The sequence below is a fragment of the Aspergillus piperis genome (genome assembly GCF_003184755.1).
Source record: "Aspergillus piperis CBS 112811 unplaced genomic scaffold BO85scaffold_1, whole genome shotgun sequence".
In the NCBI taxonomy this organism is placed as follows: Eukaryota; Fungi; Ascomycota; class Eurotiomycetes; order Eurotiales; family Aspergillaceae; genus Aspergillus; species Aspergillus piperis.
The window spans coordinates 1821069-1838229 of record NW_020291591.1 but is presented as its reverse complement, the minus strand read 5'-3'; the positions used below and the strand labels follow the sequence as shown (position 1 = coordinate 1838229).

At 49.9% G+C, this 17161-nt stretch overlaps 7 protein-coding genes and 1 non-coding gene across 8 annotated transcripts; 4 read left to right on the top strand and 4 right to left on the bottom strand.

Annotated features, from left to right (window-relative positions):
• Nucleotides 1-45: 45 nt before the first annotated feature.
• BO85DRAFT_465083 (uncharacterized protein) lies at nt 46-1084 on the bottom strand. Its single transcript, XM_025662024.1, has 4 exons — nt 970-1084; nt 602-913; nt 448-534; nt 46-382 (listed from the first exon to the last, which is right to left on the bottom strand). The coding sequence occupies exons 2-4, from the start codon at nt 719-721 to the stop codon at nt 311-313; spliced, it is 279 nt and encodes a 92-aa protein (XP_025521066.1). The 5' UTR covers nt 722-913; nt 970-1084; the 3' UTR covers nt 46-310.
• A 745-nt stretch (nt 1085-1829) lies between these two features.
• BO85DRAFT_19013 (DUF3632 domain-containing protein) lies at nt 1830-3593 on the top strand. The gene is made up of 2 exons (XM_025654426.1): nt 1830-1955; nt 2010-3593. Exon 2 carries the CDS (start codon nt 2271-2273, stop codon nt 3309-3311), a length of 1041 nt encoding a protein of 346 aa, XP_025521065.1. The 5' UTR covers nt 1830-1955; nt 2010-2270; the 3' UTR covers nt 3312-3593.
• A 699-nt stretch (nt 3594-4292) lies between these two features.
• BO85DRAFT_387183 (FAD-dependent oxidoreductase) lies at nt 4293-5734 on the bottom strand (the record flags this gene model as incomplete). The annotated part of the gene is made up of 3 exons (XM_025656660.1): nt 4293-5505; nt 5557-5594; nt 5680-5734. 3 exons carry the CDS (start codon nt 5729-5731, stop codon nt 4354-4356), a joined length of 1242 nt encoding a protein of 413 aa, XP_025521064.1. The 3' UTR covers nt 4293-4353.
• Nucleotides 5735-6925: 1191 nt separating this feature from the next.
• BO85DRAFT_387182 (class I SAM-dependent methyltransferase) lies at nt 6926-8739 on the top strand. The gene is made up of 6 exons (XM_025656659.1): nt 6926-7511; nt 7579-7683; nt 7742-7782; nt 7849-8289; nt 8341-8371; nt 8420-8739. Exons 1-6 carry the CDS (start codon nt 7251-7253, stop codon nt 8624-8626), a joined length of 1086 nt encoding a protein of 361 aa, XP_025521063.1. The 5' UTR covers nt 6926-7250; the 3' UTR covers nt 8627-8739.
• Nucleotides 8740-9257: 518 nt separating this feature from the next.
• Nucleotides 9258-9329, top strand: BO85DRAFT_t16. The gene has a single exon. It is a non-coding gene; the product is annotated as a tRNA-Glu (tRNA).
• Nucleotides 9330-9854: 525 nt separating this feature from the next.
• Nucleotides 9855-13355, bottom strand: BO85DRAFT_387180 (putative C6 and C2H2 transcription factor RegA-like). Its single transcript, XM_025656658.1, has 8 exons — nt 12986-13355; nt 12876-12930; nt 12583-12815; nt 12330-12533; nt 11498-12270; nt 11314-11448; nt 11141-11265; nt 9855-11094 (listed from the first exon to the last, which is right to left on the bottom strand). Exons 1-8 carry the CDS (start codon nt 13125-13127, stop codon nt 10074-10076), a joined length of 2688 nt encoding a protein of 895 aa, XP_025521062.1. The 5' UTR covers nt 13128-13355; the 3' UTR covers nt 9855-10073.
• Nucleotides 13356-13754: 399 nt separating this feature from the next.
• Nucleotides 13755-14925, top strand: BO85DRAFT_515700 (DODA-type extradiol aromatic ring-opening family dioxygenase; the record flags this gene model as incomplete). The annotated part of the gene is made up of 3 exons (XM_025664798.1): nt 13755-13867; nt 13931-14061; nt 14191-14925. Exons 1-3 carry the CDS (start codon nt 13837-13839, stop codon nt 14923-14925), a joined length of 897 nt encoding a protein of 298 aa, XP_025521061.1. The 5' UTR covers nt 13755-13836.
• An 80-nt stretch (nt 14926-15005) lies between these two features.
• BO85DRAFT_473755 (uncharacterized protein) lies at nt 15006-17095 on the bottom strand. Its single transcript, XM_025662641.1, has 5 exons — nt 16525-17095; nt 15959-16470; nt 15819-15911; nt 15637-15752; nt 15006-15583 (listed from the first exon to the last, which is right to left on the bottom strand). The coding sequence occupies exons 1-5, from the start codon at nt 16924-16926 to the stop codon at nt 15249-15251; spliced, it is 1458 nt and encodes a 485-aa protein (XP_025521060.1). The 5' UTR covers nt 16927-17095; the 3' UTR covers nt 15006-15248.
• Between the last annotated feature and the right edge of the window lie 66 nt (nt 17096-17161).

Below are 17161 nucleotides of genomic sequence, written 5' to 3'. Positions count from 1 at the left end.
TGCTCTATCTTCAAATACTTTGTCTCTTACGCGTTCCAAAAGTTTCAAATAGTCATTAAGCTACGATGCAAGCTTTCTATAATGAACGAACAACTTTCAGATAAAGGTAGAGCTAGCTAGATACCAAACGAGCGCGATAACAACAATGATTGCTGATGAGCAACGTAACCAATCCCAACATAGAAACCCACAGCTGACCCCAGCCCATATTGACACAAGACCATCGGCATTGTTGAAAGGCACGATAAAGTCTCATGCCTATGACAAGCCAGAGAAATATTCAAAACAGCCCAGAGTGCTGATAACTGATTCAAACAGGAGTCTGGCAATCCACCGTCTTGTGGTGGTCATCGTATTCGCAGTGGTGGCGATCAGTCTTGCACTGCATACAAAATTAGCACACATCAAATAGCCCGGAGTTCGATAAGAGTTTATATGATTACATACCCTCAAATTCGTAGCCGAAGGACAGCTGACGACGTGGTTCTTTCCATCCTTTCGGTATGTGCAGGTGTTGTGCTCAAGGCTGCATTCCTATAACAGTTCATGAATGTCAGTGTCATCTCTATAATGATCAGGAGGATTATGTAGAGGCACTCACTCCGCCGTATTTACTCAGCTGCGCGTCCCGGGCAAGGAGGTCGTCCGACTCGGTCGCGATGGGGTTTGCAATGGCGCCCATTGCGGCGAAGAGGATGATGGCGATGCTGGTGAGTTGCATTTTGAAGACTAATTTGTTTCTTCTGAGATATGATTGCGATACTGTGTTGAGTTGATGGAGATGATACTTGTGAATTGAAGCGCCGTGACAGTGTCTTATATACTCTGGCAGTTCGGGATACTCTTGCCATATTTGACAAATACTATCCTCACTCTGAAGCAGTCACCATTGAGGCGACACTGGTGGGATAGTCTAAGCTATCCAATGAAAGATATGCCTCATATGTTCGAGGAAGCACCTTGACTTACCAGTTCGTATGATTACTTAGGTGAGGTAGTCGAGTCGTTAGTAATACGACTGGGACTTCATAGTCACGCAGAAGGATCGCGGTAAGCCACTTGAGAGCAGGAAAGTGAAGTCCTGGGTGGCCTTACATCTTTGGGATTCTTCAAAGCAGGAAGGATCTCCAGATCCTCGAGTCAACGAAGATATCCTTCAAGTGGGGTATAGCATAGGGCTCAGTGCTAAGAGTGACTAGTAAGTTTGCTCAATTGGTCAAGCCTTGAACCCTGCATACACAGCCCTGTAGCTTGCGGCAGGGCTGGGGCGTAAATCCTGCGGATTAGGGCGGACATGCGATGTAACGCTGTAAGCGTCAGGCACATGTGACGTGAAGTGCTATCATAGTCTCAGTTGATATGCGTATACTGATTTAGCTATAAGGTTGCCATATGTTTGCGAGGACCTTAACATGAAAGCCTCAGGGCAGTTTCATCTAAATTGGCTTGCAGTAATGTGTATGTGTGTAAGTTTTTGGACTAAAGTATAGTTCTCGTTGAAAAAGTTATAAATCTTGTTTCTTCTAATTAGGGTAGTAGCTTTCTCTGGAGCGAATTATAATTCATCAAAGGGGAATAAGCACTAATGTCTTCTAAGGCAACAAACAATCATCGGCAGTTCATCCACAATGCAATTCCCTTCATGCGCCAAGTGCTTTGCCTTCCGGCCCGGTCCGGATCCAATTGTTGCTGAAATACTTTGAGGTCATGCTTGATAATCAAGTATGTCTACTGAAATTACTGGTAGTAGCTATCACTGTAACTAGACTGCCACATCTGTGCAACTGCAGCGAAAAGGGTTCGCTAGCCCCATGACCATCTGAGCGGCTCTCAAGCTAAGCATCTAGTTGATCACATTGGATGTAACATCAAACAATGCTAATGTATGCAGGGCAACTCATCACATCCCGAATACGACTCAGCCCTGCAAGCCGTCTTACTCACAGCAATGCGGGGTTTGTGACCTGTCCCTGCTGAGGTTGCATGATCAACAGCTAATCTTGTCTTAGTTGGCGGCTGATCGACAAGGAAACAAAGAAACTAGTTAAGCCCGTCAGCATTCACACGAGTCCAGGTTCACATCTTGGGCTGTCAGCCTTGTTAGGCCCTATGTTGCTGCCTAAGATGCAGGGGTCCAGAAGAGCTCCCCAAAGGCGAGAATCTCCTGCTCCTTCGTAGGAGTTAAGTTTACAATAGTTCATATCTTAGTCTGATTCTGTCAACTTCTTTGATTCCTCACTCTCTTATATTTTCCGTCTACAATCTCCAAAATGGACCACCTCCGTGACTCCCTACTGAGCTCTCTACCGAGAGACAGTCCTTCTACTGCAGCAATCGACCACGCTCGCAGAGACCAAGAAGACACCCGACAGGCCGTCGCACGTGGTGAATACCAAGAAGTCCGAGACATAGCCTTCAGCAACCGGACCTGGGTCGTGACCAGCCGCTACTGCGACATTGGAGATGGCGTTGATTCTCTCGAGGGCCACATTCATTCCCTATGGTACATGTACTACGAGCTTGGGCGAACTATCTCTTCCGACTCACCTGAGCACGAGGGACTAGTCCTCGACATCCTCCGCGTCCAGGGAATGGGACCATTGACAAGACCCTCACGGGGTGTCAACGGGATCGATATCGCACGAACTGTCGATGGTACATTGTGGAACGACCTCCCCTTCCTTGTTGGCGATATGACCGATTTCTGGATCAATCACAGTGCATCTATGTCGGGAACACACCGGCTGAATTTTGCTACATTCCTGGCTAAGCTTGCCTCTACGCGTGTCGCTAAGGATAGACTGGGCCAAGTTGCTCTGCTCATCTTCCGTACCCTGTTTGAAAGTCCCCTGCAACTTCGCTCGGGGAAAGAGTCTGACGAGGAAGATGTCAATCGAGGTACGAAGCAGCTGGAGGTATTCCATCTGCTACCGTCCGCTGTTGCTTGGCTCAAGATAGCAAACCACAACTTGCTTCTGCTCTCTGAGGTATATTGCAACAACTGTCCAAGCCACATCAGCAAGGGTGGTGAGGCGTTCGTTGAATCAGATCTCGGACAGCGGTCGCCTACAGGGTTCTCGCCATGGAGATACATGTTCTGGCTGAGGCGACTGCACGAAATCCAGGATGAGGCTAAGCAGGCGGATGAGAAAACACTGGAGGAGCTCGCTGCTGATGGTATCCAGTACATGATCAATACAATCAAGGAAAGAAACTCTGAGGTCCTCAGGGCTTATAAGAAAGGTGGAGATGCCCTGCATCAGGATAAGTATCTTTCGTGTCTGAAGACTCTTGCTCGCGTTGAGGAGTAAGAGCTGTGGAGATTTGCGAAATTCTGATGGAGAGTTTCCTCCTTCGTCCCCTTCCTTCTCGGTCTCTTAGAACTTCAAGATAAGTGTCAACTATCTCTCTAGGCTTTTGGTTATTCGTCTTTTTATGAAATTCTCATCTCTATTTTTCTTTGTCATGAAGGTGTAGTATAACCTGAGCAGAACTATGGCCACGCAACGACATACACCCGTATATTGTCAATTTGGACTAAACTGCCTACAATAGTAAGTCATCTTGAAGAGCTCAGTTATAACTAGGAAACCCTTCCTCCATTAACAACGACTACATTATACATCAGAGCCATATGTAGAAGTAAATCCCTTCGGGAACATGCCCAACAGTCACTATCTAAGGGGTCATTCCCAACATGTACAGCTGGCTGCAAATCCTACAGGTAAACAGTGATTGCCATAACGCAATGCATCGACTCCTACACCGGTAACTTATATTCTGTTATGTCGATGCTTTCGGAAGACTTTGCTATAAATTGAGCACAGGAATATTCGTATCTTCAGATTAACTCTGTTCTTTGGCATGCTCATAGTATGTACTTTTGGCTGAAATGGGAGATCCATGGCATAGGGACGAGAAAGCCTTCTCGACTCCGAAAGTGGAGTTCATGGGCCAACCAACGGTCGCTAAACGAATCCACGACACTTGTGACTACTTTGGTGGAGATCAGCATGGGTATGTGGGTGGGACGGCACTTCCTGCAACGGCAGACTAGCGTAGCGCTTGTTGCTGCAGAATGGGAGAACTAGGCTGGTCCGTGGGAGTGACAATATCCGGATAGACCGGATATTCGATTGCGGGGTAGAAGGGTTAATCCTGTTGGTACACATGCTGGGTTGTTTGTGAAATAAGTCTTAAGGGTTCATGTATAGGCGTGGAACCCATAAGCGTTGCTATATCTGCTAGATTGGAATGTATATTGGTATTATGTTATAGGCGTATTATTAAGGCAGATATCGGTGGGAAAGGGTCACTGTGCATAGAGCAATGAAAAATGGTGATAACAATGCATCAATTGGCTTTGATCTCGGTGGACCGTTTCATGCCGGATGTCATCACCGGTGACTGCAGCACCTTGTGCCAGTCATGCATCATTGCCGTGTTGACAGTAGACAGCCCGACTTCACTTCCCGCACGGGATATCATCTCATCTTCATAGTCTCTAATGGCGACAGCCTGTGTCGCCTCTCCAGAGACAATTCGTCGCACCGCTTCCACCAAATTGGCTGCGTCGGTGATCGAATGATTCAAGCCCTGGCCACGCTGATATGTCATGGCGTGCGCTGCATCCCCGGCCAATGTTACCCGCCCCCCTCGATTATCCCACCTATGATATTGGTCCCGCGGGTCAAAGTCGCTCAGGCCCATGTACCAGACTTTCTGGTCATCCGGCAGCCATTCGAACGCACTCTTCCAGGGGTCGGTGTAAGTCTTGGCAAATTTCTTGACTTGCTCAAGCCTTTGCGCGTTGCTCCAGCCAGCTGTCTCCCGCTGCTCCTGCAGGGAGGAGTGCCATGATATGTAGAAGAAGAACGTCCAGGTTTCTGGTCGTTCACGATCTGTTGCGTCGTGTAGTCCAAAGAAAGAGAAATACCCCGCAGGGTTGATGCCAGCGATGTAAAGAGGGTGGAATTGGCGTAGGTATCGAGCACGCTCTGCAGAGTACTGGGCCTGAACGAAGGTCGCGCAGTAAGGAAGCCGGCGGACATCCCCTCTGCTAGGACCCAGTAAGACACGCCGTGTCGTCGAGCGAGCTCCATCCGCGCCCACGATAATCTTCGCTGCGGTTGATGAGCCATCTTCAAATATGGCGGTGGCATATACGCCATCAGCAGAATACTGGATGTCCTGGAGCTTTTTGCCATATCGGATGTCCAGCCCCTGTTCCATCAATCCTCGTAATTTCCGACGACGCAAGCGATAGAAAAGGCGAGCAGGTATGGACGCCATGGCCTCTCCCGACTGTCCGTTGAGGAAGTTGAGAGCATCCTCTTCTGCTGTGGGCTCATTAGGGTCGACTTGAACTGACTGGATTCTTGACCATTGCTCTTTTGGTAGGAGAGCTTGCAGGGGGCCTGCACCCCAGTGCAAGCCCATGTTCCAGTCACGGTCATATGCATCTAAGCTGTCATGTTTTTCTACCACGATAGTAGGGATCCCAGCCTAAAACGAAGTCTTTAGCTAGGAGTATTTCATTAGTAGGTGTTATAGTACCTTTTTCAACCCCTGAGCCAAAGCCAGTCCAGTTGAACCTAGCTATAATCAGCTTTATGTGTCCGAATATTCAGTGCATGGCTTCTTCGTGGGGTAAGTCCAACGCAACTACCAAAGCCTTACCTGCGCCCACCACGAGAACCGTGGTTGTGAGTTTCGGCTCGGGGGGAACCATCACGTTATTTGGGGTGTGCAAAGCTACAGGCCTTGAGTGGGTACAAGAAAGAAGCTCGTGGGTTGACAGAAATATGGCCCGACTATGTACGGTGGATTGGAAGGATGAGAGAACGAGTGGAACATGTCAGAAAATCCGTCGTGACGGAATCAGAGATTCTACGCGCGCTAGGGTCATGATGGGCCTCCGCGACTCATGACACTCTTGTGATTTGTCCACTGAGGCTTCGCCAATCTGCGGATCTTACAGGCGAACCCCAGTGGAACCAGGAAAAGTACTCCGAACCACGTTCTGGTTGTGCCGCGCATAGTGATCATTACCGTAAAATAGTCACATTGTCCGATACTGCAAGATGATTCATGGGCAATTCAAAAGTCCCGGAAAACCACGCACCACGGCATTAAGCAGCAAGTGCCGAAGTTGTTGCATTGCGTGCGCTAGTTAGGTCCATTGATAAGCGGCTGTTATTACCCAAGGTGGGTAGACCACACATTGTGGGTAATTGGACATCATCACATCCGTAGACTATGCATTTTGTCACGAGTCATAAACTTTATGCACAATATCATTGACTATTTTAGAGGAGTGGTCGAACAGTCTCTAAAAGTGACAGTGGGTTCGGAAAGACCGAAGTCAAGGGAGAGCCGGGCTCGAGTTGGTGACGTCGAGAACGCAGCATTAGTGCGTTGATAAGCGGGGACAGGCAGACGCCGGTGGGAGGGGCACCATCCCCCATTGCCAGATGGTTGCAGGCCTGCAGAGCAGCCAGAAAGGAGACGGTGATCGTCATAACTTGGACGTTGTCTGCCAATGGAATGGCTGCACTGCCGGATTCTGCAGCCAAATGCCGGCAGTATGACTAAGCCACCCGTGCAGGATCAGCTGCACAGGCTAAACCCAAGACAGTCTAGTAAGTGCATCTGCAAGCCATGTGACCCGCATTCTACCGCATCCGATCGGAAAGAAATCAGAGAACAAGCCCGAAAAGGAGCAAGCCGCAAAACTCAAACCAGCATCTGCCACCAATGACAGCATAGGAATGATTACACCGCCTCGGCAGGTGACCCTGAGCCCGAGCAGCCCGAGGCCCTCCGATACGGCCGAGAGCCGATCATCCACGCGACTAAACCGCACTGGGCAGGTACCATCTGTCCGTTCAAACAGCTTCACCCTCAACACGTTCCACACTGCAATCAACAGTAAACCTTCATCTCCAGCTCGGGGCGTTGCAGACCGCTCAACTCAGGTTCCGCTCTCTTCAGTTGTACCTGATGGCTTTCCCCCTTTCTTCTCGATCTTTCCGGTCGAATTTCTCTGCCTCCTTGTGCAGCTTCACCTTATCGCAACTACCACACTAATCCCCCAAATTTGAACCCCGCCTCTCCTATTCCAAAGGTGCTGGGTCTTCTGCATTTGGTTCATGGGATAATCACCCCCTTGCACTGCCCCAACCGTTCGTGTGCCCCGTACGGAGGAGATCTCCGCAACCGTCCTCAGATCTCGGCTCCCGATCGCCGCCATGACCTCTTCCCGCTGCGAGCATAGCCTTACCACTGAGATCTCTTTCAGCACCGAACCAAATACCCCACACCCTCTTTATTCTTCTGTCGACATGTCGAACCGCATGAGCGATGGTGAGGACAACATCGCAGATGATGACTCCGCGTACGGCGAGGACTCCTTGATTGGCGATGACACAATCACCTTGTCCACTTACATCACCGACTATCGATATGAGTATGGCCGTCGCTATCACTCGTATCGCGATGGAGCCTACTGGGTGGGTTGTTCGGCTTTGAGAGCGTTGTCCACAGCTGTGGGCTGACCGGTTACGATTTGTCCTACAGGGCCCCAACGATGACATTGCCAATGAACAGCAAGATCTAGCGCATCATATGTATTGTCTGACCCTCGACGGGAAGCTACACCTAGCCCCCATTTCGAATCCACAGGTATGCCTCATGACTGTTGGCCAGCGTGGATCGACAAGTGTCTAAGAATGCATCGCAGGAAATCCTTGATGTGGGTACGGGAACCGGGATATGGGCAACGTGCGTGATTCTATTATCTCCTTCGTTTGATGCAAACTATAGACCGAGTACTGACTTTGGCTCAAGAGACATGGCAGATGAATATCCCAGTGCCAAAGTTACCGGAGTAGACTTGTCTCCGATTCAACCTGCGTTCGTCCCTCCGAACTGCGTATTTGAGATTGACGATGTGACGCTCCCGTGGACCTATGCGGAAAACCAATTCGATTTCATTCACGTGCGGGAATTGTTCGGCTGCATACCTGATTGGGACGAGTTCTTTCGGCAATGCTGGCGTTGCCTCAAACCCGGCGGCTACATTGAGGTGGTAGAGCATTCGGTCGAACCGGTCGCGGATGATGGGACCGTGCCTCCAAATCACTTCTACCGACTCTGGGGCCAGACCGTCATTGGTGCGGGGGAGCAGTTTGGCAAGACCTTCAAAATCTGGGAACAGAGCGCCGCACGCCTGGGTAATGCAGGTTTCGTTGGCGTTGTGGAGAACAAGTTCCAGTGGCCAATGAACGCGTAGGTCTTGCTCCTCTGACTTCATGTTTCTCTGGCTGACAACTACGACAGATGGAGCGCGGATCCCAAATTACATGAACTTGTAAGCGATTGTCCATTGTCAGGCGTTGCTACTGCTAACACTGTCTAGGGCCGTTGGAACCAGCTTCGGCTGCATGGTGGGGTAGAGGGCTTCATGCTTCGTCTTCTCACTTCCACGTTGGAATGGTCATACGAGCGAGCTCAGGTGTTCCTCGCTCAAATGCGCGCGTCCCTTCGCGACTATCAGACCCATGCCTATCTACCAGTGACCGTTGTCTACGCTCGGAAGCCAGAGAATGGTGCTGTATTCCGCTAGGCTGACGATGACTGGACCACTGACCTACGTATTTGTATATTTCGCTTTATACCCCATGACTGATGTACAATATGATGAATAATGAGTTAGCATTCAATGAGGATATGTAATATGCTTTAATTGAGTCCAAGAACTGAGTAGCTATTTGTCGCAATCACCAAAAGCTCGGTCGAGTATATATATTTATGGTACAAGCCGGGAAATATATTTAGTCCAGGTAAGATAAATACTATAAACTGTGCCATCCACATTAAGTATTATATCGTAAAATCTAGACACGATCGCATACAGTTAATACTAGTAATAAACCCGTCGCACAATTTCCCATAGCCACCAGCAGTAGACTACTTTGTACGCACTATCAGAATTAGAATAAAAGAAAAGCCCGCGATGATCCCTACCACCCCACGTGTTCACTGCATTAGCGCGACGCGCTCCCTGCAGGGACCTTACCTTTCGTCAAAAACCAAAACACATCCCGCTTTTATCTTTCTTTCTATCACACCAAAGTTCATTATCATTCGATAAGAAGATGCTATAAACCGGTCCTAATACAAAAACCGAGACCCAATTAGTCTCTGAAGTAGGTTTTACCTTATAAAGGAAGAAATTGCTGTAAAATTCAACAACATCCGATATGGTGTAGTGGCTAACATCGCCGTCTCTCACACGGCAGCCGGGGGTTCGATTCCCCCTATCGGAGTTCGAATTATCTTTTTGTTTTTTTTCTCCCATCCTCTTTCTTTTTCTACTCATGAATGATTTGTTCCCCTTCAATAACCTTCCTTGTGGATTTGCTTTCCTTTTTATGTGTGTGTGTTTATTTTCTCCAGGCGGGCACGATTTACTACCACTATACTACTAGACCATGGGTTCTTCCTTCACGGTAGTGCTTCACTACTAAATAAATAAATAAAATATGTAGTTTTATAATGACACGAAGTTCATTCAATAAAATTCCAACACTGTTTCGAGACAGTGTCTCCCATTATATAAATTTCATCCGTTGCGAAGTATGAACTAATATATATACTACCAACTACCGTAGTAGTATGGCGGTTGTTTTAAAAATTATAGCTTGCAACCATAGTAACCGTAGAATAGTGCTACTACTACGTAAGCAGTATCTGGTTAAGTTGAAATGAGACTCTACTCATTATCAACTACTTAGTGACCTCTCTGATGATCATTAGTTCCTCTCATGTTTCAGTTTGTTAGAGAAATAGATCGTAGTAGAACATCAATCACCAAGTTCCCCTTTTATTCTTTCTGATCGTTGATTCCAAGCCTCGTGCTTGAGGTAGGGACTAATTATAGCCCTGGATATGTCAAATGTCATATACTGGGATATATCCGATCGCGTAGACCACTAATACTACGGAAAGCTAACACACCATCAAGCCGCGCCAATCGTACATCATATTCATCATAATTACACTTAATCTTCTCAAGTCCCAGATCTAGCAGCATTACCCAGACCATTCATCAACTGGCACAACCCCTGAACCAACGGGGGAAGCGCATCCTGAGAAGCATCTGCCCGCAGAAGCTCCTGAGTGAGGTCCATAGTCTGTCCCGGATCAGAGACAAACGCAGGACCTTGTCGGCCCTGCAATGCCGGACTGCCACATCCGAGAGAGATGAATTTCTGCACGTCGGTGGTCTCGTCACCGTCGAGGTAGACCGTTGGGCCGCGAATGGTCGAAGGAGGACCCAACGGGCGGTTTTCCGAGCCCCCCATTTTATTGTTCTTGGCTTTGAGCACCACACTATACGACCAAAAGGCCAAGCTGGCGTAGTACACTCCCACCGCTAGGAAGCCAGTGACGGACCCCGCCGGAATGGCTTTGGCTGCCCGGATGACTTGGCCGGCGTGCCATACAGCTCGTCGTGAGTCGATGCTGCTGATCCATTCGAGTGCACTGTGGTAGACTCGTCTTGCCTCGCTCTTGTCTTCCTTTCCGGCGAATAGCTGGAGGTCTTCTAGGGACATGTAAAGTAACATCGAGATCATCTCGTATATTAGGATGACTTCGGGGTTGGGAAGACTGGGCCATTCGTAGCATATCATGCGAAAGTGCTGCAAAGCTTGGGCTAACTCTTGGTGTCGCGAGTTGGTCACTAATGCATTCCAATGCTTGGAGTTTCCCTTGGAAATGAAGCTGAAACGGTGGTACTCGTTCACCATAGCCGAAAAGCCGTGGAGGAGGATGCAACCGGCCAGCTGCATATCAACAGCTCCTTGTAACCGGGACATGTCCCGCATGGCCTCGACTAGGGACGGCTGTCGCTCGGTTGAAAGTAATCCAAGGTCTAGGTATGTATCCCTCCACGCTGCTGCTGACTTGGCGTCCCATAGTGCGCGGATGGATGGCAGCGGAAGCTCCAATTCGGCGTACGATATGAGTGGACTGACATTCAACATCATCGCACACTGAGCGTCATGTAAAAATAAATGATGGACAAGTCTGGAGGTGTCAGCTTTGATCCAAAAACGGAGAAAGGTGGTGTCACCTTCTGAAAGATTCCTGCTCGATCCAGGCATGCCATTTCTTCTCCAGCTCTTCCTCGTTGTCCTCAGGACTTGGCACAATAGTTGTGTAGATAGTCCGGCGAAAACGTAATGCCCGTCGAAGCATCTGACCCTATCGTTAGCGACGCCATATCTAGTTTAGGGGTGAACTGACCGTCACCAGTGGTTGTTGGAAGCTTTCCGCTATTTCCGTCCTTCGACCATTGCCGCTCCATAAACCAATGTCAATGACAACTGCGAATGTTTGCGAAGGCCGAAGATGGCGTGTGATGCGGTTGTCCGACTCGAACTGCGCAACATTAGTATCTGTCAAATAAGCACATATAAGGCAAATGTACCGTAGTCGACATGTCTAGGCGTGCAACTTCCATTAACGCGTAGCCCAGTTTACGGATGGTGGGTATAGCCGAGCGCACCGCGCCAGAGGCAGCAAGAGCTGTTAGCATGCCGGAGCTCTGTTCATTGGGGTAGAACGTTGGACCATGAATGAATGAGTCAAGCTTCTGGCTCTGGTAGGCAAAATAGTCCTGAATGAGACCATCTAACAGCTCAGTGCTCGGGAATGACTTTATTATACGTGGAATCATGGCTTTTTCGCTCGTCTGTAATACCATTCCGAATATGAGATCGCGACTACCCGGGGCGAGTCTCTCAGGTAGGATCTGTCGCTCTCCTCTGATGCTGGACCCTGGGCTATCCATAACCACTGGGACTGATAGATTACCTTGGTCAGCAAAGACATGGTCATGCTGTGCAGGTTTCCATGCCGACAGCGATGACCGTTTGTAGGCCTCAGCACCAAGCGCGATCCTACTATCCACATCGGACCGATCGTTGGGTGCATCGGAGAGCTGTGGAGCAAGGTGTGATAGCCCCTGGGAATTGAAGTAGTCGATCAGGCCAAAGTCGACTTCAGTCAGATCGAAATCAAACTGCATGTTGGTATTGAGAAGGTTATGGCGGTAGTCTGGCGTAGGGTTCATGGCATTCAGGGGATCTAATTCGTTCGGACGGGATAAGGATGGTATGAGAGCATCGGGAATGAACTCGGGGAAAAAGGTTCCATCGACACTAAAAATTCCACTTTCATGATCCAACGCGGGCGATATTGCTTCGGCGAAGCTCAATTAGCACACGCTGCACTTCGATTACGATACAGGCGGGACTTACCGCCATAGTTGGTCGACGGGGGATTTTCGGGAACGGGGTCGGGCGGGTCAGGTAAATAGTTGTTTACAGCAAAGTCAGGGGAGGTAAATGAAGGATTATCGATAGTAGCTGGGTAGTCGCCCATTGGCGGTATTGTTGGCGAGAACGCGGCATGCGGTTGAGGTGGCTCGGGATACTGGCTTTGGCCATCAGGGTCATCGTACCCTAAATCGCTCAGTTATCGGATAGACCGGCTTGTCCCAGATGAACCAACCTCGCATCGGAGACCCCGGGGTCAATTCATCGAACCCGGCCTCGTGCCAGTCGCAAATCAGCTTTTTGTCTTGACAACGCCGACAAGGCTTTTCCTCGTCGCATTTGAGCTTTGAAGTGGCGCATGCTTTGCACGCCTGGGAAACCCGACCGCTCTTCGCATAGGACGGGGGACGTTTGCGCTTGCCGTCTCGCGGATGATCATGACCTGCAGCGTGTCGCTTCATCAGGTCCCTGATGCGGAACGGTCAGAACCAGAGAGAGGATGGCAGAGACGGAGGAGGACGGACGTACGGCCTGGCGAAGCCTTTGTTACACACATGGCAAACATATGGTTTCTCGCGGGTATCTGCGCGTGGAGTTAGAAGGAAAAAGATTATGGGGGCATGAAGACAGTGTCATACGCGACCGGACGTGTCGAATTAGATGATCTGCCCGGTTGTAGTGTTTTTTGCAGAACCCACATTGAAAATATCCATCGCGTGCTTTGGGGAGTGGTCGTGATGGGGATTGCGCGGGGAATGATGGAGAGGACTTATCGAGCATGATGGAGGCGATACATTGGTAAAACTAGAGATGAGATGGAAGGGACGATGAGGTGAAAAAGTGAAGAGGAAATAGTGTCAAGTAGACTGAAAGTGAGTGTGGGGAAGTCACCAAGCGTCAAGCCCGGGATGGCAAAATGCGGGGAATGGGGTCCATGATTGGGATATTCAGAGGGATAATAGGGACTAGTTCATTATTCAGACTAAGCCAGATTGAAGAGTGTCTACGTATTTCGCAGAGAGGCGAGAGGATGGGGCTGGCCACTCTGCTGCTCGGACTGCGCCATAAAGTTGGCTCCAGCCCTGGATGGCGCCATGACTAAGCGGCAGAGGAAGGGCAGGGTTTGTTTTTCTCATATATGGATGGATCAATCAGGATGTGCAAGAATGCAACCCGAATACTACCGGCGATCAACCAGCTAGTATAGGCAGACGAGTTTTACGAGCACGCGTCTCCCGGTCAGCCAGATGGGCAAGTGAAAGGGATGGTCCCTCGCGATGACCAGTGAGGTGGCTTATCAATTGCCTTTTGGACCCTTACAGCGTGCTCGGGATGTGGAGGACCCTAACCGAGGCCCCCTTCCTGGGTCTCCATCCTGGATGATCCATCTCCTCCAGCTACCAACAGGGATCAGACCCAGACTAGTCCAGATTCTATTTACTCACCAGTCCGTTGTTGGAAGTACATACCATCATCCCCACAAGAACGGATGAAAGCCGAAGCCGGATGGCACAAAATGGGTATGTCCGCAAAACCCCGACCGGACTATGACCTATAGCAGATCCACTCACGCCGCTAGCTAGGCCTCACCCCGGTCCACTTGTTCTCCCATGGCTCTCCGATGATGATATACGAAACGACCGAATCCTCCAACTACTGGCGCAAATGTGGTGACGAAGCACGAGCACACAATGTGAGAGGAATCGTGATGCTGGTGCGTCTACCATTCCCTATCATCATAAACACGCGGATCCACCCGTCACTCTACTACACTACCCAGATTGGGGAAAAGACATCCACCCCCCACGGACACTAACTCAACACCCAATGATGACCAAATCAGAGCTCCCACTGGGCAACACTAGGAGACGGCATCGAAGTGGCCACGAACCCCGCTCCCCAGATCAGCCCCATAGGTATCGTCCCGAGCAACGACTACAAGACCTACCAAATGACATCTGACTTGGCCACCGCACAACGCTGCATCGACCTCCTCCAAGCAGAAGGGTTCAATGTATCCGGGAACCCCAACTATAACTGGATAGTAGACGTGTTCACCATTATCCAGAAGATGTTCCCAGAGGGAACCCCCCCTCCGGTAACAGTGGTATCCAGTAACGCGCGATACGATCCGCACTACCATCTGAAAATAGGAAAGACACTGCGCCAACTCCGAAAGGAGAACTACCTCCTCATCGGCACAGGAGGATCAGTCCATAATCTCTACCGCAATCGATGGGGACCCATGGTCAAGCATCGCGATTCCCTAGCCCAGGAGATCCCCCCGGAGGAATGGGCACTGGAGTTCAAGCAATCCCTGGAGGATGTGATGACGAAGACATCAGGATTGCAGCTGCAGCGGGCGGTTACTAGGCTCATGAAGCATCCACAATTTCGCAACGCGCACGGTACAGACGATCATTTCGTGCCGGCGGCTTTTGTGGCGGGAGCGGCGGGGGATGCAGAGGATGAGGGTTGTCACGGGGTCTTGGGCGCGGAGACTTGGGAGTTGTGTAATATGGCGAATTTGCAGTTTACCTTTGGGAGGTGGCCAGAACAGAAGCTTGTGGCTGCTTGACTCTTAGCTGAATGATAGCATAACAGATGTATCAATATGAGCTTGTGATTAGACGCTTGGTCATCGAAGCTTGGTACAGACTGACTGAGGATCATGTTCATTTTTGACCAACCAATTGTCTTGGTCTACCTCACTGTGAAACTATTGTGAGACGAGATGGAATATTCATACTAGCCAATAATCCCGGATACTATTCCCTTCCAAGCGGTATTCACACATAATGACACCAACTCTCATATCTCACAAGTACAAAATCTGACCCAAGATCACAGCAGTGTCAACTCACATGCATACCAATTCACTCCACATTGAGGAAACACCACTCATAACCCCCTCCACCTCCTCACAGCCGCATACCCATAGATCCCCATCGTCGAGAGACTCGCCACAAACGTAAACAGCGTAATAACCCCACCAGTAATAATCCCCTGCTCAAAGAACCCAATTCCCTTGCCACTGCGCTGCCCAATAGCGGGCAGCGGCACCAAAGCCTCACGCAATGCGTCGTTAGACTTGGATGCGTAGCTGCTCACTAGGTCTCGAACCAGAGCGGTGTTGCTGGTCTCCGTTACGAACTGGGGTCGGGGGACCTGCAGGGATGAGACTGAGTAGCGAGTTTCGCGGGAGGGTTTTCGGTTGATGGGGAATGCGGGGCCGACTGTTCTTGTTAGTGATTTCTGTAGTGGGCTGGGAAGGGAGTGGGAAGCTTACTGAGCATGTCGACGGGAACGTGGTTGATATAAGAGGTGTAGGAGTCGATGAATTGAGTCAGGTATTTGGCTGCTGCTGGGGCGGAGAAGGCGTATGTTGCTGCTAGGGTGCCCATGCTAGATTTCTGTTAGCTTATCTCCATAAGGAGGGGAGAGGGGTTTCAGGGCAACTGGGGGACATACGATGTGCTGAAATCAATAGCATCGTCCAGGCTAGTCACCGGATGCAGGACGAGCACCTTCTCGGATACCTTCTTTTGCAGAAGAGATGATTTTCTAAACTGTCAGCATGCTACTTCAATGGATGGGGGTATAGAGCTTACCGGTCGTGCACTTCAACTACACCCCATTCGGAACCAGATACTATCACCCGTGCGCTGGCGTCTTCATACGCCGCATCGAGCAACGAAGCGCCCGAACTCGATCGTCGCGGATTGACGGCCGTCTGACGAGCGTCTCCATTTTGACCGGCTAGATACTTCGATGATCGCTGGATGATAGCTTCCACGAACTCCTTCATAGCGAACTCCTGTACGAGTACAACGTCAGGCGAGTAAGTGGAGCGACCGCCAAAAGCGAATCGCGCGGACACCAGCGCATCCGCTGCAGCGGAGATGTTGGCTGTGCGGTCGACGATGGCGACAGTTCTAGCCGAAGTGGGCGAAGAAAGGCTGTTGGAAGAAGGAGTAATAGAGTCACTTTGTGCAATTATATGCGTTTTGTTGAGGAATGTGGTGTCTGGTCTCTCCTCGCTGATAGCGAATGTATCCGCGTCCAGGGTCTGAGGCAGGATCTTCTTGAGCACACCCGGTACGGCCATTGTGGTTTTCGTCAACTATTGAAATCAGAATCAGCATTGAGCCGTAGTACTTGACCGTGTTGAACCCACCTCAAGAATTACACAGTTCCCGGCCGCAATGGCAGCACTCAGCGCCGCGACAACAGAGAAAAACATAGTATGCGAAGAAGGAACAATATAGACGATCCCGACTCCACGCTTCCCATCATAATTATCCTTGCCATTGGCAACACGATACTCCTCCTCGAGGTCTTTCTTCAAGTCCAGCGAAGCATAGTGAGTGCGAATCTCCTTAAAGGCAAGGCAAATCTCGGCGCGAACCTCCTCCGACGAATTTCCCGAATCGGCAGTGATCGCATCTTTGATCTGCTCGATATTCTGTACAAGACTGGACTGTAGACGATGAAATTGATTCTGACGGTATCTGATATTCAAACAGCGACCGTCTATCTCAGCAGCGACAATGCGCTGGAAAGGCTGTGTTGCGACCATTGTGCGTTGGTAGTAAGCGTGCTTGGTGGCACTCCGTTACACCAAGGTCTGGAAAATAGATGGATATAGTAGCAGGGGTTAAGCCGACAATCACGTCACACCGTCAAACACGCGATGTGGACACAGCTTATTCCTCGGCAGTATGGCCCCAGCTAGTGATCCGATCATGCGGACAGTGGAAGAGTGTGCGGGGGAAATATGGGGGAAAAGATGGAGGGAGGGGGTTGGGTTGAGT